Genomic DNA, 22,701 nt, shown 5'->3' with positions numbered 1-22,701 from the left:
GTGGGCTGGGCTCTATGCAAAGTTTTCCAGGACCTGCTTCAACCTTTGTTTAGTAGAAGGGCCGATCAGGCACAGACACACATGAGTGGTATATCCTCCTTTCACTTACAGCGAGCGGGCCCTTTTCCCAATAAGTTTAAAAATGTATGTTATTCCAAACAACCTTTCTGACCCTGACAAAAGTAAAAAGTACAACCCTGATAAGGTATCTCTCTCACACACACACACACACACACACACACACACACACACACACACACACACACACACACACACACACACACACTCTTAAAGCAAACACTGGGCTTTTTTCTGTGTTGAAACCAAGGTTCTTGAATCTATGTGATAAGTGACCTCCAAAACGACGCTATAAATCCGTAAAGAAAAATTCAAAAGCAGTGTTTGTACCCTACATTGTTGACATGTACAAAGTGGATGAAGTGGTGTGCGTTATTTTATGAATGGTGGGAGAGTGGGCGAGTGCATGTGTGACTCACTGCAGCACCACGTCCTCCAGTCATTTGCCTGCCAAAATCTGCAAAGGCAGGTGTGAAATCAGGTCCCCTGGAAATCACCCTGGAATCCACCACTCGAGATGGCAACTTATTTTGGTTCATCTGCATGACACACAACATACACAACACATTATATCAGACATGGACACCCAGAATGAGCCGAACAGCAGGGGGAGCAGTGATCCCCCAAATAATACTGGCTACAGGGTGAGAGGAGTCAGCCTCTGTGTGTATATTTCTAACCCAGTGGTCCATTAAAGATGACCACTTGAAAATGACAGTCACAGCACATGATCAGCTTTTATGCGTTTTTAGCAAAAAGGTAATAAATTCTGCTTGTTTGATTCTGCAGGCTGACCAGTGAGAGAAGTCAGAACCAGATGTGGAAGTAAGGAGGGAAGAAAGGAAAGGGACACAGGAGAGCGCGAGATAGTTGCGGGGGTGGAGGAAAGAACAAATCCAGCTCTTTGTCTTTCAGCTGCCCTTGACTTCCTCTCAACTCCTCTCCAGTGAGATTTCACTGTCTCCCACAGAGAATATGAGACTATGGGATTGTACCAATCAACTGTTCTTCGGCCTGGTTGTTCTTTTTGAAGAAGTTGGGGAGGGGCATGTGCTCCTAACACAGCCAAGAGTGACATAATGGCAATGTGATTTTAATCAAAACAGCATTTCAGAGAACCATATGCTCCGCCCATACGTATGTGGGGATCAGAGGAATGAACCAAACTTTCTGTGGTGTATCTTTGATCCAGTTCACGATGTCAACAGCGCAGCGAGTTGCTGTGAGCCAATAATGAGGAACAATAGTTCATAGAGGTTTATTCTAAAGAATGCGTCTAACCATTATTTTCATGACTGATGTATCATATTTCTTATAAAAGCTTAATTATCTCACATCAGAAAAATAATACATTGTTTTGCATTAAAATTTCCCAACACTTGAGGCAAGGTTTTCAAGTTGGTTGTTTAACGGTCCAAAGGTCAATGACATTTTATTTACAGTGGTGAAAATTAATCAGCAAATTCTCACATTTGAGAAATTGTACTCTCAGACAATTTTTTCTGGATGATGTAGTCATAAACCTGTTTTTTTGTTATGTTTTTGCAGCTAAAATTAACAAAAGTAGATGTGACACAATAAGCTTTACTTACTACTTTCTATTCTTGGAACCGCTTTTTAGGAACTCCAGAACTCCTGTTCCTTATCTGCTAAGAAATTGGTCTGTACACACGACACTGCCATCCATCCAACTTACCTTGTCCAGCACCACGTCACTGATTGGTGGGAGGCCTTCAGGCTTCTGTATGCAGGCAGGCATGAACTGGAAACCCAACAGGAAGTCCCTGTCATACTGACGTTTCCCACTGGTCTCGGCCAGGTCTGGAGCACAAAGCGGGGTTTAAAGAGGGAAATTAGGAGAGAGAGAGAGAGAGAGAGAGAGAACACAGGTTTACATGAAAGCTGGACTTCAGTACGCAGTATACAGTACAGTCAAGGGCAGCCCTACTCTGTAGGATCATTGTGATCCAACAGAGTAAACTTGGGATTTATTTGTCTATCTTACCCTCCATGTCCTGAGGAGCCCCTGTGGAGCTCTCCTTGTCTCCAGGGGTGGCTCCACTGTCGCTGCTCTCTGTCTCTGAGGTGTGGCCTGCTCCGTTCCTCATGGGCTCCATGTCAGCCTCACCGTTCTCCTCTGGGGGAGCAGGCTTTCTCTCAGACTCTGGGCTGCTGGCAGGAGCTGGGGCAGCGGTGGAAGTGAAGGCTGATGGAGGGAGCACAGGGCTGCTGCTCAGTGGAGCTGACGGCAGGGCCTGGTCTTCAGCGGGTTGAGCCACTGGCCTGGGCTCATCCTTACAGGAGGCAAGATTACGGTTTCAGATACACAATATTTGTTGGTGAGAATTCTGGCCTTCATTAATTTAATTTAAAGAGATAATAAATTAGTAAGCACTTTGGTGTGGCATTCATGTAGCACTCTGAACAACTTGTAGGGTATTGTAAGTACAAATGAGCTCTCTGGGTAGTAATTTGACAGTCCATCACATTTAAAAACTATGAGCATAACAATTTATCCAAATCACACTGTCTGTAATTATCAGTTTGGAGGCTGTAAAGGGGTCGTCTGCTGAGAGGTTGAAATTAGTCAACACATTAAGAGTGTAAATCACCCAGCAATCCTTTGGTTGGTCACTCCTTACTGATTTTTCTTAATTTTTCCTCACAGAGGGCAGAATGGTTTGCAAAGAGCTAAGGTTTTTGAGAGTTTAATTAATGAAAAACAACACACAAATAGAAAAGAAGGAAAACTGGATTGCATAAGCTTGGTCAAGTGGCCATGTACAAGTATGACAACAATTGGGTGTCCAAGATTAAGGTTAAAATTTTAAGATTTTTTTAAATTTTGCATTGTCTGGTTCATCCAAAGCACATTGTGTTTTCTGCTATATTTGACAAATGCTTACACCTTAGGTGTACTGTATGTACTTGACATTGTTGCTCAACTAAATAATAAATTTTTCTGCAATAGGCAAAATGACTTACTAAAGCTACAGAAAAGCTTTACAGCCTCATAGTCCTTGTTCAGTGCTGACTAAAAGAAGTTTAACAGTCTGTGACACTGGTATGTGCTGATGTGACCCTTCTCCCACAGCTACAAGCCCAGAACAAAATAATATAGGAAAGGAAACGAGAACGAGACAGAACTGATTTTTACATAGAGTGGGCCTGGTGAGCCATGAAGATGATGGATAACTCCTTGCTGTCGTTGTCGGACGATAACAACACCCCAAGTCATTAATGTCTGTTTCCCCAACCGCACATGTGGAAACATTTTCCGCTTGAACTATTGCCCACATTGTGCCTTTCCCCCCGGTCTCACTCCTGTGATACTTGATTGTGATAAAATAAAACAAAAAGCCTGGACCAAACTGCAACATTGACTATTTGGAAAAAAAAAGTCTCATAACATGATTGAAAGTTGCTTAATTGCTAATCTCTGTGTCAACAAAGACTAAATAGAAATTATCTATACTTAAAAGTTGCAATCTAATGTTTTCTTTTTTCTTACCTCATCCTCATTTTGAGGTGTGTCTCCAGCTGAGATCCCATCATTTGGTTTCCTCCAGGTCTTTGGTATAGCAGAAGCCGTCTGATTTACTGCAGAACAACACAAATGGAAGTGCATGCAATCAGCTACGGAAGGCCAAGCAAATAGCACGACCATAGCAGATGTTAAAGAGAAAATTGTGTTTGATAAGCGATGGAGGGAAAAAAAAAAAAGAAAGAAAGAAAAAAAAAATCTTTATGTATAAGTAGACATTAGAACTATTCAATCTCAAAACAACGTCACTATGACGACTCTCTATTTAGGTAAACGCTAGCATTAGAGAGAGAGATGCCTAATGCAATGTGATGTGTTAAACCTCATTCATCTCTAGCCTAATTCAAACAATTCATTATTATTTAATGATATTATTCGACAGTTTGAGTCGAAAAAGGAGATAAATGGAAAAAGTCAAACTTCCCCTGGGCTATTTGACTAACGACAGAGCCATGTATGTCACCCCAAGCACATTCAGTCCCTTGCTACTTGGAAGCATTTTACGAAATAAACAAGCTTTTAAAATATACAAGAATGATTAGGATTTCTGGAAGATTGGCTCTCTTCTTTATGATATATAAAAAAATACCTACAGGCTCTTGAAAATATAAAACCTCCTATAAATTCCAGGATTCTCTGGATTATCTGTATTGTGTGCTGTAGGGTTTTCACCAAACACTAAAGTCTATCATAAGGCTACTTCTTTTTTCTGTTTATGCATATCATAAGAAAAAGTAATGAGCTACAGGTTAAAAGTTATTAGCTATGGAAACAAAATAAGTATGAATTTTCCAACTGCTGTAATGCAGCAGGTTTTGTACCTGTAATGGGACTCTTCCGGATGAGTGCTTGATGCTGGGACTCTGTTTTACTGTCAGTAATGCCACCATGTGCCTCTGTCCCTGCTCTGGGGACAAGATCTTTAGTGTCTAAGGGCTTGTTCGGCTCATCGGCCTCTGTTGTGGCCTGCACTAGAGGCGGAAGGCCAGGGGGGAGCATAACCGGCATAGCTGGGGCAGGACTTGAGGTCAGGGTGACTGGCACCACAGCCACAGGTGCCATTGGGGCAAGTGCAGCAGCAATGGGAACTTCTGGCCTCATGTCAGAAGGCAAAGTTTCAGAGGAGGTGGCCTCTCTGTATGCAGGGGTGGAGGCCTGGGACTGGAGTGCAGTAGGGGGCAGAAGCGAAGGCTCATGAGCTGCAGTCTCCAGCTCAGTCCCTGACTCTGAAAGGCCATTCAAAGCCTTGGGGGTTAACGCAGGCGAGGCAGCCAGAGTTCTTGGGGCATCTGAAAGAGGCTTGTCTGTGTTGGGAGTCTGAGGTGGCACCGTAGTGGACTTCTGCTCCACAACTGTGGACGAATGAGAAGAGGCTGAAGGAGCGCACTCCCTGGCTGAGGGACGTTCACTTGCGTTGGCCACTGTGAGAGGGACAGTGACTGGGGTGGTCATCGAGGAGGGGAAGGGAAGCTCTTGTTCGGTAGGATTGGGCTCAGTAGCAGGGGTGTTGGCCTCCAGTCTCTCCACAGGAGCTTCAGGCTCCACAAGCCCTGGTGAAGAAGACTTCTGAACTGACTCCAGTTTTGGTGTTTCATCTGGAAGGAAGAAGAGAACCTATAAATACACGTCTTTAAGATTTAATCAGCTGTTACATTTATAGGACGCAAAAGTGATTTAAAAGTGTAACTACAAAATTGTCTCATCTTAAATCCAATCGGGGAAAAATAAAGTGAAATACTGCAGGGTGGAATATGGCCATAAAACATCATGATTGTGACCGCCCCACGATTAACATTGACATGTAGGTTAGGATTTCAAAACTGCAGCCAGAAGTCTAAATTAAAAATTATACAAATGTCATATAAAACTTTTTCGTAAAATGTTGTGGTGACATAGCTCACAAACAGGGACCCCTAATGACACTGCACTTTGCACTGTACACTTGATTTGTGAGTGAAACCAAAGTGAAAGCATTCAGTATAGCGTGATAAAGTGTTGGGGAGAAAAACGAAAGTGATGCATAAAAAGTGATTAGAGGCCACTGAGTGAGTAAAAGATGATTTGGTGGAGGGCTACCGAGGTTACTGCGCTTTGAGGAAAGTGGGGCAATAAAACTTAAGTCGCTTGACTTGGGAGGCAATGACACAGCAGTAAACAAGCTAATACTTTTTTTTTCTTTTTTATATTTTCTTGAGATTCTAGTGACATGTTTATAATTTAAACATGGAATTGGTTAAAACTCCCTTGGTTAGATTGTTAAGAATGGCTTCTTGCTAGGAGCTGTGGGTTAAGTTTAGACGATTGTTGGGGCAGACCTGGCCCTGGTTTGGTGTCTGAAGCCCCTGCTGTCAACGGCTGCTGTGGCTGTTGGGGTTGCTGGGGCTCAACTGTGTAGCCCCCAGAATGGGCTTGCTGTGGCTGAGGAGGCTGAGGCTGATGCTGAGGCTGAGGCTGTGGCTGTGGCTGTGGCTGTGGCTGTGATGACTGCTGTTGCTGCTGCTCTGGAGTCTGGCTGCTGCTCAGCTGCTGCTGTGATTTGAGGTAGAAAATGGGAGGATAATGAGGGTGCGGCCATAAAAACTAGCAACATAGAAAACCAGAAAGACGGGCACAGCGATGAAAGCAAGCACGCATACAAACAAATCAACGAATAAGCAGGATTAAGCACAAATAAGGAGTCCAATGGGGTGTGGTTAGGTTTGAGGGACAAGATAGGAGGAAGATGACAAGAGTAGACAACACGGAGAATGAAGATTGATGTGGGAACAATGACAGGAAAAGGGGAATGGCTCGGAACAATGCAGAGTAACGGACGGAGAAAATGAGGGATATACATAACGAAATGAAATCAAAGGGAGCACAGAAAGACAGAAAAAAAGAGAGGAAAGACACTGTTAACATTCACAGAAGGACACAAGGAGGAAGAAGTCACAAAGTCCATCTTCAGAATCCAGCTACACTTTCTAATTTTGGCCCTGGGTAATTTAATTTTCTTATAAAGTGTGAATGTAACATTAGTACTGTGGTTTTACACATCAACACTATGACCTGGTTCTCAGCCTCTAATCTAAATTTATCAAACTTTGGTTCCAAAGACTAAGAACCACAGTCTTACCAGCATTTCTTCGTAGCAAAGCATGAGCCCCAACATTAAACTCTTGGTTTAAATAGAAATATAAAAATTGATAAGGATCAGGACTAGCATGGATTCTGAAGACGCAGAAGGAGCATACAGACTGAAATCTACTGTAAAAGAGAGTGAGTGACCAGAAAAAGTGACAGAAGGGAAGGAGGTTTGAGATTGAAACAGCTGTTGGCAAGATTAAAATAAATTTATTAAACTGCTATGAAGTCACACCCCTCACCTGCATGTCTGAACATATTTGGTGTGTAATGAGGGTTTTTACTTATAATTATATTGATCTGTAATTCAAACCCAAGAACATAGGCCTTGGTTACAGTATCTGCTGGAAAAAAATAAATTCCTCAACACATTTAGAAACCCACAAACAAAAATACAAATTAACTTGTGCATGGCTAGTCTAAACAACAGGCATGTATCATTTGCACTGAAAGCTATAGTGAATTTTTAATTAGAGCGAGATGGCCAAATAAGAGATGTCCCTCCTCTCCTCAGTCTCATCAGCTGCTCCAGTGCTGTAGGTGAGAGAGCGCTGAGTATGAGAGAGCCATACCTGTGGTGGGGTAGGGGTAGAGGAGGGGGGGCCGACAGGGGGCGTTGAATTCCTGCTCCCTGAACCCCCTGCCATGATCTCCTCTGTGATATCCCTGCCACCCTGATTGGGGTCACGGATACGGATCTGGGAGGACAATGGCACAAAAAAAACAGACCACACTAAAGCATCCAAGTCTCTGAAAGACCTTCACATAATGATGTGTTTGTGAGCATTTGGCATTGTGATATGACGCGTTGCTGCCAACTGATATCGGGACACACAACAAAAAGCACCAGGTCTATATGAGGGGAAAAAAATATCTGCAAAATGAAAGCAGCTCATCTGTCAGTGTAAACCTTAAAGTTACTGATTAGTAGTTGAACCCCAAGAAATATCGTGACTTAAACTCTATAGTTCTATAAAAATATTTATATAAATACAAATCAATAATACATATGCTTTATATATCGGTGTGGAGTAAATTTACGAGTTGACTCAGTATTTCCATCTTAAGAAGCTCTGGACAAGCTGGGTCCTGTTGTGAAACTGTTTTGTCAACAAACAAAATTCTTTAAAGTCACACTCCCCTTGTGTGAAATATTCAGTACAAAAATAACTTCAGAGGTGCAAAGAAAATGAATCAAATCCTACAATAAAGTGATACAATTTTATATATTTTGTTTATTTGTTATTATTATGCAATCATGACAAACACTAAAGACCAAGGTTAAAGCAAATATTTAAACTTAAAAATAAAATAAAAAGTTCAGGAGTTAGCTAATGCCACAACATTTCGTTGATTTGTAGATTAATTTGTCAGAGATTTGTAACATTCTCAAACAGCAGGAACAATAATTTCAGGCCAAAACCGAAGAACTACTAAGATACTCACTGTTTTCTTCTCACGCTTGGCTGGTGGAGGTTGCTGTGGTGTAGGCACTATGATGGAAGGTGAAGGGGAGTACATAGAGTGTCCTTGGTAATAGGGTGGCCCAGCTGTGGGGACGGGAGCAGGGACAGAGGGTGACACAGGAGGGTGGTACCTGAGGGGATCTGAATGAATTGGTGAGAAAATGGAAAACAAGAAAAAGAGAAAAGGCATTTTAGTAAAACTCTTGTTAGGTTTCCTGCCCACGGGGAACCAAAGCTGGCAGTTAGTGTGTGTTTGTGCTAAAGTTTGTAAAAATTCAGACTTGTGTGACAACATCGCTGGATGTGTATCTGTTTTAACTCACGATATGGGGCAGGGTACTCCCCTGGCCCGGGACCAGGATAGAAGGTGCCAGACCCCGGAGGCTGTACAGAATACTGCTGAGGAGGTCCCACATAGGGTGTACTGTGGCGAAACTGCAAGCAAGGATGACCATATTACAAAATCATCAGCAGGGTCACCATAGAGAAGTGAGAATTTCCCTGAAATAAGTGCACTTTAGATTTTTTTTGAGCATTGGAATTTAATTCAAGGCATTTTAAATCATCCTTACATTCCTCCCACACCAGTGGTACCACCTGTACTTCTAAGCAGTCAAATATAACAACAATAACAAAATAATACAGTTCATTCAAATCCCAGCTTCAGTTAAAAATATGAAGATAAGATAAGAAAATTCTTTTTGACCCTGAACTATACAGAAAACAGAGACATAATGGGTAGTTTTAATGCAGCTAAGGTTTGAACATGTGATTAAAATAATTCACAATAAAACTTTCTGTTTGACAGCTGCTGCACACCCCCACCCCCACAAAAAGGCAAAATTTGTTTCACTTAATCTCCAAGTTGGGAGAATAATTGTTAATATTGATGATTTAAATAAAGAAAAATGTTGTTACGGAAAAATAGATTCACATATTATCTGGAACTGCAGCATTGGACTATTGGACTCAGTTCAGCATGTTTGTCTCACCGGCGGGATGTAGTACTGTGTCTGCGGGGAAGGGAAAGGCATGGGCGCCATGGTCATCATGATTGGTTGATTAGCAGGGTAGACAGCCGCTGCGGGGGTCTGCGAACCAGGTCGTATGGAGGGTGTGTTTGTTGGGATAGTGGGCCTCGCAGTCTGCATCTGAGTCCTCTGGAAAAACTGAAGGTAGCATGTGAGAGAAACAAAAAAAAAACAACATTTAGACAGAGGCAGCAGTCTTTTCCGCACAATGTCGTGCTTTATCTACAACACAAACAAGTCCATCTCCCTGTGGACACATTTTTCACAATGAAAAAAAACCAAACTCTGGTCTTAATCAGCAGCTGCTAGGAAAAAGAATGAGGTCCAAAAATTTCCCCCAATTCTCATCACTGCAGCAGAACATCACATTTCAGTCACTGTGAGGGATAACTTGTTAAATGATTTTCAGGCCGATGTGAACACCTGTATACTTCTCTTTTATGCTTCTATAACACCACCCATAACTTCTACAAATTACTTTGCTTACCCACTCCAATTTGAGTTTTATAGTGGGACTGCAATGTTATGAATCCACAAGCCATTACCAAAGTCAGGCACACATGTGCCTGCCCCACAATAATCTAATAAACTAAACAAAAAGGTTTAAAACCATGATTAAATAATTTATATGAAAGCAGGGGTTAAGAGAGAGGGCACATGACTGTAAACAGAGGAATGTGTAGTGAACCAATATCTTCATTTATTCCAATCGCAGGTATTTGTACAGATACCCTGATGACGGTGTGACAAAAGGTACATATTAAACATGACTGAAATGAATCATGGAGGTAAAGCTTTAGAGTTTTTTCCAGATTGTCTTTTATTTAGATTTAGTTTTGACAACTGTTTTACCTTTTCCTTGTTCTTTGGACTGCAGTAGATTTCATTTTTATTAATGAAACATGAGTATGGCTTTAAACTTACATGACCAATAACCCAAAGACTGCTGCAAAAGGATGGATGTAAATCTAGATCAACTAAACTAAAATTTGATATCTGCACACACACTGACATCGTAATTTAAATTACTTTGTCTGGTGCTCATTAGATTTTTATGTCTTGAATTTTGGCAATTAATATTTAAGCTTTCATAAAGACAAAGTAATACATTTTCCTACAGTTTGATAACAAAGGACTCTGAAGTGCTTTTGTAAATAAGCTGCTCCAGACTTCACAGCTGTAAAAAATAAAAGCTCTTGGACTGGTGAGTGACTTCAAATACCTCTTTTTGTGCCTGAGCAACTTGGCCAACCTCACAGTTGCAGTCAACGTGACACATGGCATGTTTGTGTTCATTATATGACAATATTGCCTTTTAGATAACCTCGGAGAGTGTGGGGAAGCTCTTGAAGCAACTGCAGCTGCAATGATTTCCATTCAGCACATGTCTCAATCAGTTAGGAGTCTAATGTTTAATGGGCTTTTTGTTTTTGAGAGCACATAAAATTTAATGTGGAATCTCTGCGTGCCAAGCCTGAATAGAGACCACTACCAACAGCTGTGACCAACTTCCTAGCAGCTCTGGGTTCAGGTTGGGAATACCAGTCACCAGTCACACCAAGTTCCAGAGGAGGAGAATAAACAATGTTATAAAAGGCATCTAAAAATACCCCAGAGCTAAATCTCCTTCAACGTAATAAGTCAGGTTCAGAGACTTTATTGTAAACAACCCTGTGGATATCTCAGAAATGACCAGGAAGCTGTTCATTACCAGCAACCTGAACACAGTCTCAGTAAAAAAAACAAAACCATAAATAAATAAATAAAAAGTATCGTTGGCTGGCAAGAAATATGAGTCAACAGGCAAAACAACTTTTCAACACTTAGCAACAACGTGTAACTTAGGCTTAAGTGTACTCTGAAACAACAAAAAGGTCCAATGGACATCTATAAATATCATTAAATGTTACATATCATCAACAAGTAGAAAACACTTTATCACATGGACATATAAAGAAACCAAAACACTCATCTTTGCAAACAAAACAAAGAATCGTCTTTTTTCTGCATGCTGTTCATCAAGCTGTGTGAGCTCATTAAAGATGAGTGATGGATAAAGTAAAAACTACAAAAAAGTATGAACTATTACTCTAGCAACAATTCTTAACAGGATAAAAGATGGGACATGGGGGTAAAATGATAATAAAGGACCTTTCTAATGAGCATACACTGTCATGAAAATGAGTGGGGTGTACAAGGTTAGAAGAAAGGAGGGATGGGATCATTTCAGGATGATCCTCATCGTGCCATGCAGGTCTGAGAAACTTTTAACACAGAGATAAATGTTACCTGGATGGGCCTGAATCCTCCCTTGAGTATTGAAAGCAGGAAAGAGAGAAAAGCCAATGGGATACTGCACTGGTGAGACTGTAGCCCCATTTCGAAAACAAGCACACACTCACACATACAATGACAGGAAGCTATCCAATTAGTTCCTTCCACCTGACACAGTGACTGGTCTTAAACAAACAAACAAACAAACAAAAAAAAAAAAAAAAAACAACAACCACCACCACCACCCAAAAAAAAAAAAAAACCCAAAACATAACAGCCCCAACTCCAAACAAAAAAGAAAAAAAACAAGCTCTGCGTTGGTTTATCAGTGAGTGGAGGGGCAGAAAAAGTGCAAACGTCACAGTTAAGCTGTCTAGTCAGCGTTTGACTTGTGGTCCACCTTAACTTAACATGCACATAAGCCTCTCTCACAAAAACACACTTTATTTCAAGCTTAAGAGGTGTTTCTCCCTCAAACTGCGCAGTCTGTCTCTTGTTTTGCCAGATTGGTGTTCCCCAGCCCCGATGGGACCTGGCTGTCACCTGCAGTGCTGACTTAGCAGCAGATGTGAAGTTGAGAGCTTCAGGCCAGGGTGAGTCATAGACATCCGCCTACCTTATGAAACCTTATAGGTGTCACTTCCACACTCTGCTGTCTTCCATTTTTCTTGTAAAATATTAAATGACAAAGTGTATTATGGTGTTTAATGAAAACCTTTCATCACCTTTCGTAGGTTGACTGTTTTACTGTACAGCAGAGAAACATCCCACTTCAAACTCAGACTGATGCTTGAAACTTGAACCACAGTGTCTACTGCTGCACTGCAGTAACGGTCCTGTGTTTTTGTGGTAAGAGTAATGTCCCACTGGCTTTGAATTTTTGGTTCTCACACACACGCACATTCACAAAAAAGCTGTGACTGAAATCCAAAATAGTTAGTTACATTGATAAGTTGGGGGATAAAAACAAAATAATGATGATGCTTGTTTGAAGACAGACTTGCGTTTTGGCCCAAATGAATTAATTTTCTGATCTCTATGCTCCCCGTTACTGTGCATTGAGTGTGTTTCAAGGAAACAATGGCGGTTTTCTCCATCAGAATAAAAAGCCACTGTTCTGTTACATCTGCTTTCTGACTCCACTTCCGTGGTAGCACAAGAGATCCCAGCACCAGTTTGTGACAGCCAGAGAACACCAGCAAACACACCCCGCACACGTTGACAGCATACTATTAATAGTCTGGTGAAAATTTGTCCACACAAAAGAATCCAGAAGGTGAGGATGTTTAACAGCACCTAACACAGGACCCATCATGGGATCCAGAGTTGTGAATAGCATATCAATCTTATGAGTGAGCAGCTCTATGAATTATTACAGAATGAATCAACCACCACAAAGATAACGGGAAGTCACCCGGGCTGAGAGTCAGCACCCATCTATGACTCTTAGCACCCACAAGTTGATATATAAACATCATAAACATTGTACTGCCAGACATGAACATGTCACTTTGCCCCTCATAATATAATGATAGTGGTTCACAAAGTGTCAGCTGTCTAACATTCATGGAGTAATTTACACAACTGTCAGCCATGAACACACACAAAATGCTGCTCCACACAGATGTTCTCACCTCTTTCCTTGACTACAGCGTAACATGGAGACAACTGGCTACAAATCTTAGATTTACTGTGTCTTCTTACAGTGTGAAAATTAAACATTACCCCTTGATTTACTCAGTTTTAGACTACCAATGAGAAGTGATTAGCATTTGAATACAAATTCTAAGAGTCATTTGTTTCCATGTAGAATTTGGCTTATTAACTGTGGTTGTGGGGGAAATTTCATTCTCACCCAAACACCAATTAAACAGCCCATTTCATTACAGTACCTCAGCATAATAGCTGGAAACAAATTAAATTGTGGTCTTATGATGACCATGAACTTGGAGAGAGGACTGATTTAGCTATGAATGCACAAAAATATCAATATCCCTATTTCTATTTTCAGGCATAAAACAATTCAGCAAAATATCCTGGAAGACCTGTGCTGACGGCACATTATGTCTTCAATCAAACAACATCCTGCAGCACAAAACAGTTCTGGGTTTTGAAGTTGATACTTTGGTAGTGATCAAAATGCCTCAATACCATCGAGAATAAAAAAATGTCTTGTTTTGTCCTAAATTTTGATACCTTTGAGAGGTTAATCTAATCACCGGCAGTGAGCTAATAAGCACGCAGAAAAAGGCGTGATGTTATACCTTGGGTAACACCATGAAAAGGGGCTCACAGATTGGGTGTATTACGTTTTAAAAGTCAGCAGTGTGGCTACTTTGTATCCCATCCCCAATAGGGGACGTAAGTGTAGTCACATTTCATCAAGTTCGATGCCAACAGCGTGAACAATGTATTAAAAACGTATGTTTGGCTATAGACTGCGAGAACAGGAAACTGTAAGATGATATAATTGAGAATTATATCCAAAGCATTATTTCATTTACTCCTGAAAAACCATTTTCATACCAATTCTTTTCTTTAGAATTCACAAATATCAATCTCACCACAAAAATAAACATGACTAGAGAAAAATCACACCATTCAGGAAGCATCTCATGGCTGCATATCTGGATAAAGTTGAAACAAGAATCGAAGCCCATCATGGTCAAAATCTTCTCAGCTGTATTCATATTTTTTTTTTTATATATATAAATTGGAGACACCCCACAAACAGTTCTATGCCAGAGGGCAGCAGCAAACTGGTGTGATGATGATGATGATGAGAAAGGGGGAGCAGGAAGGGCGTTCAGCGGGGCTAAATTACCTGATGGTGGGTTGGTCGAGGGCCCGTAGCAAACTGGTGGGGGAGGAAGGAGAGGTCCAGCAAGGAGATTGAAGCAGTGATGGAAAAGCGTGGGGAAGGGCGTGGGGGGAAAGAGCATAAGAGAGACACAGATAAGGTGAGTGATGGAGGTCGATGCTTGAAAATACAGTACAAAATCACAGCGCGACAAAGCTTTAAAGACTCATGATGAAGCACACTAAGCCAAGTCAAAGTGTGCAAATAGAAGTTTATGAGAAGTTTATGTGACTTTAGATATAAGACTGGATTCCCAGATTCGATAATAAAGTCAAAATTTCTGACATCTCCTATGTGGTGAACATTTACCATTGTATCCACAAACCAAAGCAAGACTTCCTGCATGGGTAAAACTATTGGACCCAAGTCTATTTAGACTTGCTTTCCTGGTGGGGACTGGCCTAAGTCAGGATTAAAAAAAATGCCGCTGCTGAGTGTATGTACAGAGAAAATGCAGGGACAGTCAATATAATGTTTGAATACTTATTACTAAGCTGCTTGTGGTGAAAGATTTCTCACAGAAGGTGTTACTGTGTTACTCATCTTAAAAATGCTTTGCTTAGGAAACAGTGCAGAGAGAACAGCAGGTAGTCAACTTTATTTTAAGCCAAAAATTAACCCCCAAAAATTACTGCTCTGGCTATCAGAAGGTAATCTAACAAAAATGCTTTTGTTTTGTTTTTGTTTTTTTGCTTATTTCAACTTTTTCTTCTCCGGCCAAATGATATTTATATCTCAGGTATTATCTCTAATGATTCACTAATAACAGACTATATGTTTTTGACTGAATATGAGGGGCTTGTCAGATGGAGGTTAAATGACAGTAGAGATGGATGGGAGGAAACAACACTAGCGTAGACTGTCATGTACAGTGTATAATGCAATGATAGAGTGCCACCACCCACACTAACCTCTGAAGGGACAATGATGTAGCTTTTATTAAACAGATTTCATGTTAAATTGCTTCTCTGCCTTGAGCAGCCCCGTGTGGCCTCTAAACATAAAAACCCTCCATCAGTGACTGTAGGAAATCCCAACTTTCAGTAACAGCCGCAGTAAACCACAAACTGTTTGGGTTTCTACTGAGGAGGTTGTGCTATAAATCCAAGACCAGAGGGAAACTCACCGGGCGACTCTGTGGCTGTGCATTTATTGGCTGTGTCTGGGGTGAATACACTAGGGGGGCGGAGCCAGCATTTTGCCCAGGGTTGTATGGAGACTGTCAACAGAAGAAATGGAAAGAGAGAGAGAAGGAGGTTTGTTAAATTGAGCAGCAATCAGTCGCTGGTCATCTCATTTAAACATTTCACACTTTAAAACACTAACTGTAACATCCCCTAACATCACAACACAAACTTACTTTAGATGCTGCTAGGAGAACAAGGTTTTCGATTGAGGTTTATTCCCTGTGCAAAGATAATTGGTACCCTCAAGGGCTGCAAATCCTGAGTTCCTTTATTCTTCATCTAGTGAGCAGTGGGGCTTGGCAGGGGTCTGTTATAACAGATACTTACTCTTCCTCAAGCTGCTGCTGGTATGGTTGTGATAATTTCACTTTGTGCTGACTGACTATTTATAGTGGGCTGGGGAGGGACTGAAGCTGCTTTAGGGTGAGGCAGTGGGCCATTTGGCTGTAACAATAAAGAGGAACATCTAGAGTCCTCGCAAGCATCGTCACATACTTCCAGTGAGGTTGATTCACAGAGGCAACATGCTTGTAAAGGAGAGCAGCAGGGCAGTCTCCGGTGCCAGTTTCACAGCAGCCGTGTCATTCTCTTACACTGAGAGGAAGAACGTGGGTCTAATCATAACAGGCAATGGTTGAAAGTGTGGCGCTGTGGCTGCTGTGGTTTGATGTATTAAACATTACTAAGCTGCAGGCTTATATAAGTCTCTGTGATAACAGATTTACCTGCATACCTGAACTCTTGAGTAAATCATCATGATCTCATGCTGAAACAGCAGTGGCATGTGACAAGACTATCGGCCAATTCCTTTTCGACTCCCCCCCCCCTTATAACACTGACACAATGTAGTGTCCCTTTCATCCCATGGGAATCCCACAGTGGCACGACCCTCTGCAGCTGTACAGGGCAGCCAAAAAAGCCAAAATTTGCTCAGTGACAATTATACTTATACTGCTGAACAGAATTAAATGACAATAACTGTGTTTTATAAAAAAATAAATAAATAAATAAAAATCCGCCATTGACTGTTCCCACAGTCATATAGCACCCAGGCTGTATAAAGAAGAGTGTGTTCATATAGGTGTTAGCCGTGCGATACACAGCCTACAGAGCTTACCACTGTTTCACCATATGCATGCTTAGCTTGACCCCTACTGACCCATATCAGGATTAAAGAGGTAGTCCATATAGAGGGCAGCAGATATATGCTGCTGAATTCAACCCAATTTTAAATCACACACTTTTTGAATTTCATTAAACAACACATCATGCATAGCTTTCTGTTGTTTAGAAGAAGCATGGAAAAATGACAAACAGGGAAATAAAACATGTAAAAGGCTGATGTAAGAAAATAAATGGTGCAAGATAGGGGTGGGCGATGTGGGCAGAATTGACAATTTTTCAAAACAATTTGTATCAAATTGTGGAAGAAAATGACTGAAGTTCATCTTCGTTCACATTTCATAAAAAACAAAACAAACAAAAACCTAAACCAAATAACATCTATTTAGAGATGTAAACCACAACATCCTTAAATGAAATTTTGCTCTGATGTGATTATGTTGAGAAATGATACTATCCGATACTGTTATCCCACCCAGCCCCAACACCAGCGATGAAAAGGTAAACAGAGAAATGGACAGACCTAAATTAAATATGCATAGGAGAGAGGATGACGGCGGACACAGTGACAAACTCACCCCTCCGCCTGCCTCCCAGCCCTTAGGGTAGCGATATGGGGAAGCTGTGGGTACTGATACCTGAGAGAGCGCCGGGGAGTGGGCATGACCGGGCGGGGTGCCCGCCAGGTTAGGGTGTCCCTTTGTGATGTCATGAGCAGTGTAAGAAGGGCCAGCATGTCTGGGTACCTGCATCACATACAAGGTAAGGTATGCATTATACACAATGTCAGACCGACACACAGAAAACACAGACACACACTGATCTAGAGGATGAAAATCGGTGGCAGGATTCCACAGGTCATTAGTCCTCCCTCCTGCTAAGGAATGTAAATTAAGCTCTCGAGGATTAACCCCTGTATTTGTGGAGAGGTAAAGACCGGAGCTGTGCATGGGTGTTGAAGCCTGCTGCGGTTGGCTTAAGTGGGGCTCTGGCCTCTCCTGCTGCCTACTGTGCCAAACTATGCTGTACAAGGATGTCTGGGCCTCATATGGCAAAACTGGGTCAGGTAATCATATTACATTCCTACTCATCTGTGATAGAAATCGTGCACCTGATACAACTGAGTCATGCTAAACAAGCCTCATGGATATGGATCGATGGAGAGTTCAAGGTAAGCACCAGCCAAGTGAGCAGTAGGAGGCCAAGATGAGATTTGACTGAGCTCTAAGCTTGTGGTGTGGCAGGATGGGCTCTGGCTGCTGCAGCTGTGGGCTGGCACCACTGCAGGTGCTGCTTGTTGCTGCAGCAGGCCTGACACACCAGGGAATGAGACAGTATACTGCAGGAAGAAAGCAGGAGGCAGGCACTGAGGCAGCCTGGAAAACTCTGCAAACCATTTCTCTCCAAGGCATTTTCTCCTACTTTCACAGAACCTGGCCATTCCGACTTTTCAAGGGTCCTTAAGACAGCAGACAACACCATCATTTAAAAATATACCTCAGTATGACTCAAAATATTACGCTTATGTCAACCTTGTACTAAAAGCTATATTCTGCCTAGATTCTATAGTATAAATCCATCAATCTACATTTCTCCATCTTCTCTATATGGCCCACTTCCCTCAGATGACCTGGGATAAAGCAAATAATCTAGCTGCTGTTGCCAGGGGAGGAGCCTGCTCTGCTTCAGGCGAGTGACTGATTCTGAGGACATTTAGAGCAATGGGATGGGGGAGGGGAGGCAAGCAGCTGTATAGAGACTGTACATGAAGGGAAGGAGAAAATAATAAAGTAAGGAAGCCCAGTATCCAAAAACACACAGTTTCATGCCATGTGCAGGGTGTATTTCTACGAATGTCATCATTGTTGCAGCACAAACCTCTCAAAATGAACTTCTGGCAAGAAAATCTCATCAAACCTGCAGTGCCTCTAGTCCACTTATATTACCATAGATAAATGTGTTCACAACGGACTGGCCTGTCTTCAAGCACACAGACTTTCTATGCTAACAGCTACCTGCTATTAACGTCCCACTTCAGCCATTTCAGAAATGTTATCATCGGCCACATCATCTTTGTGTTGCAAGATAATCAAAGCAACAAATCTAAGGTATACTGTAATTCTTGGAAAGCCCAGATATTATATAAACACAAGCACCTCCGAACGCACAAATACACACAGGCAGGTAGAAACAAGTTGCACAATTGTATTCATTTCGCCTGGCCAGATCATGATCATGAAAAGGAAAATCAATGCTCTAATGGTCTGCTTTCTGCAGTAAACATTCATTTAAAAGATTTGCAACAATAAATATAGAGGTGCCTGCGCCTCTAGTAGCATTGTCACTAATCAGTATCTTAGTCTATCAAGCCCCCTGATAAATGACTGCCTGCAGGTAAATGCCCGTATGGCTTATCGCAGGACTTGCCCAAAACAGTGCAGCAGAGCAGTGGTCACTGAAGATGAGATGATAAATAAAGCGCAGCCAAGGACAGATTTTTTTTTTTTTTCGCTCCCTGTAACCAAATATAATTGGCTAACAGAATCAGACGTTGATGCTCCAGGAAGATTAAAATAAACACCAAAAAGTAACTCAATATTATTATGACAACAATGAAAAAGAGGAAATGTTAATTAACTCCTGAAGGAGTCACTGAATGGCAGAGGCCCCCTGAAGTGACAGCACTTTTCCAAAGCAGGCATGCTGGGGTCAGATCACAGCATCTTCCTCTTCTCAAAATTACCAAGAGGTAAAAAGAAAAAAAGATCTTCAAAACTTTTGCTTTACTCAGATTTCTTTACACATGTAAAATAAAGTAGTTTCTATTTTTCAGTGTCAAACACTCCTAATTGCATGATCTCAGACAGAATGTTGAAATTAATTAAGGAGGGGATGAATTTTATAGCAATAGTTGTCTTTTATGGTGCTAAACATACCACTCTTTTTAACACAGTCAAATATGCTGAAACATTTCAGCATTACAAAATGGCCATAACGTTATTTTTTTGGGGGGGTCTACCTTGGTGTGGCAAGACTAAATACTAGACTGATCTCTCAAAAAAAAAAGCAAAGCAGCTCAGAGACATCAGAACAACCAACTAATTTTTTTTTCTGTCCTTGCACAGTCAGCTATGTCACCATTCATTTCACTGCCGATGTACTTGTACTGCACATTATTACTTACTTCAGATAGCGTGGTTGACTGCATTAGTTTTGCTCAGGGGTGTGCAATCTGGGAAATTAGCGGATGTTTTTGGTTAAGTCAAGGTAAGAGGGAAGTAGCTACATTTTTACTATACGACCACACACAGTCTGTGGTATAGGTACGTGGGGGGTGGGGGGGTGTGTGTGTGTGCGTGCGTGTGTGCAGTGCGGTATCAGTACAGTTTGTGAGTGGGGCTGCACACAGTGACTCACGCTGTAGACTGCGACTCCAGGCTGTGTGGGGAAGATTCGGTCATCCAGTGATGGCTGAACCCGTGGGATTCTGAGAAAAGGTGAATTAAGGCAAACTCTAAAAGGTTAAAAGAGACCTCCAATAAGTTTTATTCTAGATAAAAAGTGAACAGCTCTACAGCTAGATTCCCTTGTTAAGTCTAAACCCTGCTGAATAATCCACGTGAGAAGACTTTAGTGGTAGAAAGTTTACCATTTAGAAAACAGTGATGCAACTATGCTTAGACTTTCATCCTACAGTTCGATGTTTCTATGCAATACATTAGCTGATTTAGGTCTAAGGGGCTCTCCTCAAACCCTAATCGCTCGGCAAGTTTGATTTCATGGATCCCCCAACCACCCCGCCCAAAATGCCCCATCTCTCAGAGTACACTATGTACCTTCACCATTTTGCAGGAGTTAAAGGGAAAATCTGAAATGGATTTCTGGACCACTTCAGGGAAGGGGACAGACAGAGCAGGCAATTAGACAACTGCTCACCCCTTACATGGGTGCAGCTAAGGTTCAACCTGCATGAAATGTTGATTCTCATTTTCTTATGCTACAAGGTAAAAGATTAATCCTTATGTCATGATAGCAAAGAAAATTTTTTTACAAAATTTCAAATGTTTAGGACAGGCGATAACTTTTTATAACGCTCCTAAAACATGAAACAATGACAGTCACTTGGGAGACATAAATCCGATGTTAGGAGACAAAAGAGGGAATGTGAACTTACATAAAAAATACATAAAAGAGGGAAGCCCCGTGGTTAATGACCTGCTGAAACAGTTGTCTGTGACAAGACACGCTCACACACTGCTGGTCACATGGTTTAAGGGAAACCGAACGTCTGGCTTTCTTCCTTTCACCCAAATCACACCTCCCATTCCCTCAAGCCCTCTTCCTTTACTCTGCCCTTGCCTGCAGGGGCTGTCACTTCTCAGCCCCCTGCCAGCACCTCTACTTGTAACCGACAACACAAGAGGGTGGGGGAAGAGATAAAGTGGGAGAAGAACCATTTACAAAGAGGACTGCGTAAAAGGAAAAGAAAGAGAGAGAGAGAGAAGAGAAGCACAGCAGGAAGCATTATCTGTTTCATTGGCAGGGGAATTTCGAAAAACAACACACCCTTCCCATACACATATGGTGCACGCAGAAATTAGAAGCAATTAGAGGTTAGGTCTCAACACATTCATATTACAGTTTAGGTGAAAAGGGAAACAATAATACTGTGTTATAAGCAGCAAAAGAGATACAATGTTTTTGCTTTTGTATAGTCATACTTGAAAAATGTTGTAGTTCCCACAGTGTGGGTGTCAGACTGCTTTTTCCACGACTCCCAGATTACCTGTCACGGTCTGAAATGTCACGATGAGGCCCTTCCATAAAAAACACAAAATCCAAGTGATACGTATGAAAATGCTTCTTGACCCAGGTCTGGCAAGTGACAGACAGAGAGCCAGACAGGAGGAGCGGTAGAGGCTATCAACTGTGTGGCAACCTGATATGTACGCTCTTCGTGACCACTAGTTGGCAGGGGCAACTGTGTCAGGGACTGTAAACAGAGCTGAGAACACGTAGCCAGGTGATCCCAGCGCTCAAACAGCTGGAGCAATGGGAAAAGGTCCACCTGGAGGTTAGCGATCATCACCAACAGCAGCAAGGACAGAGAAAAAAACATTTTACCAAATTTACCGATTGCTGAATCTAGTTGAGGTGTTGGCTCAAGATATCTCAAACAAAATTCTCTTTGATATGAACATGATTGAATGATATGAATTAAAATTTTTAAAAGCACATTTCTGGAGGCTTTGTAATGATTTGCTAGTATATATATATATATATATATATATGAATATCAAAGAAACCTGGGGAGATATGATATCCTGAATAACCCCTTTGACTGCCACTGGTGGAGATAATACAGTTGCCAGATAACAGCCTGGGCATTTATACAATGTCACATCCAGGTAATCATGCAGAGAAAACATAATTTCCTCAGGTAAAATACAATTTGTGTCAAAGCCCCCATGTGGGCGGCCAGGTAAGCAGATGGAGACACTTCGCAGTCAAACACCACTGCGTGCATCAGGCACAACCATGAAAGTGGCTGACTGCTCTAATTAGACAGTCATTACTTTGATCTCCATTAAATTTTCTGCATGAGGAGAGAGGGTCGGCACAATGTCAACTTAAAGACTTACAACGGGGACACGGCTCCAGGAAGAGTGACAGTGTTAATGCACCTGCAACATCCAGCTGGGTAAAATTACACCTATCCAAGAAGAAGAGCAGAGCATTTCATAAGGGGAAAATTAAAAGATACGAGCTCTTGGAAGACCCGCACCTCGAGGATACCAGCTACTCAACTTGAAGGGACTTCAAGTTTGTGTGTATAAACAGGCCCTCTGCCTCTGAAAGAAGGCCAGGCTGCCCTGTAGTTTATTGTTAACATTATAAACTCTGGTACCCCAGCCCAAAACGTGTCCTTGCTGACCTTCGGAAGATCATAAAACAGCTTCAAGCACTCCTCCTTGTCCTCTGACCCCAATCTGACCTGTTGGCAACATTTAGGAGG

General features: G+C 41.7%; 1 protein-coding gene across 1 annotated transcript in view; it reads right to left on the bottom strand.

Moving 5' to 3' along the window:
* Nucleotides 1–22,701, bottom strand: part of eif4g3a (eukaryotic translation initiation factor 4 gamma, 3a) — a 41,994-nt gene that overhangs the window by 14,034 nt on the left and 5,259 nt on the right. The window contains exons 2-16 of the mRNA XM_029503252.1: nucleotides 20,103–20,172; nucleotides 17,264–17,431; nucleotides 15,503–15,595; nucleotides 14,341–14,373; nucleotides 11,532–11,552; nucleotides 9,204–9,380; nucleotides 8,535–8,646; nucleotides 8,193–8,352; nucleotides 7,318–7,453; nucleotides 5,938–6,202; nucleotides 4,444–5,217; nucleotides 3,590–3,678; nucleotides 2,084–2,372; nucleotides 1,775–1,899; nucleotides 498–617 (exon numbers count right to left, since the gene is read on the bottom strand). Coding sequence (XP_029359112.1) covers nucleotides 498–617; nucleotides 1,775–1,899; nucleotides 2,084–2,372; nucleotides 3,590–3,678; nucleotides 4,444–5,217; nucleotides 5,938–6,202; nucleotides 7,318–7,453; nucleotides 8,193–8,352; nucleotides 8,535–8,646; nucleotides 9,204–9,380; nucleotides 11,532–11,552; nucleotides 14,341–14,373; nucleotides 15,503–15,595; nucleotides 17,264–17,431; nucleotides 20,103–20,172 — 2,632 coding nt within the window. The remainder of the gene's footprint in view (nucleotides 1–497; nucleotides 618–1,774; nucleotides 1,900–2,083; nucleotides 2,373–3,589; nucleotides 3,679–4,443; nucleotides 5,218–5,937; nucleotides 6,203–7,317; nucleotides 7,454–8,192; nucleotides 8,353–8,534; nucleotides 8,647–9,203; nucleotides 9,381–11,531; nucleotides 11,553–14,340; nucleotides 14,374–15,502; nucleotides 15,596–17,263; nucleotides 17,432–20,102; nucleotides 20,173–22,701) is intronic.

Source organism: Echeneis naucrates, chromosome 5, assembly GCF_900963305.1.
Source record: "Echeneis naucrates chromosome 5, fEcheNa1.1, whole genome shotgun sequence".
Lineage (NCBI taxonomy): Eukaryota > Metazoa > Chordata > Actinopteri > Carangiformes > Echeneidae > Echeneis > Echeneis naucrates.
This window is presented reverse-complemented; position numbering and strand designations above follow the sequence as displayed.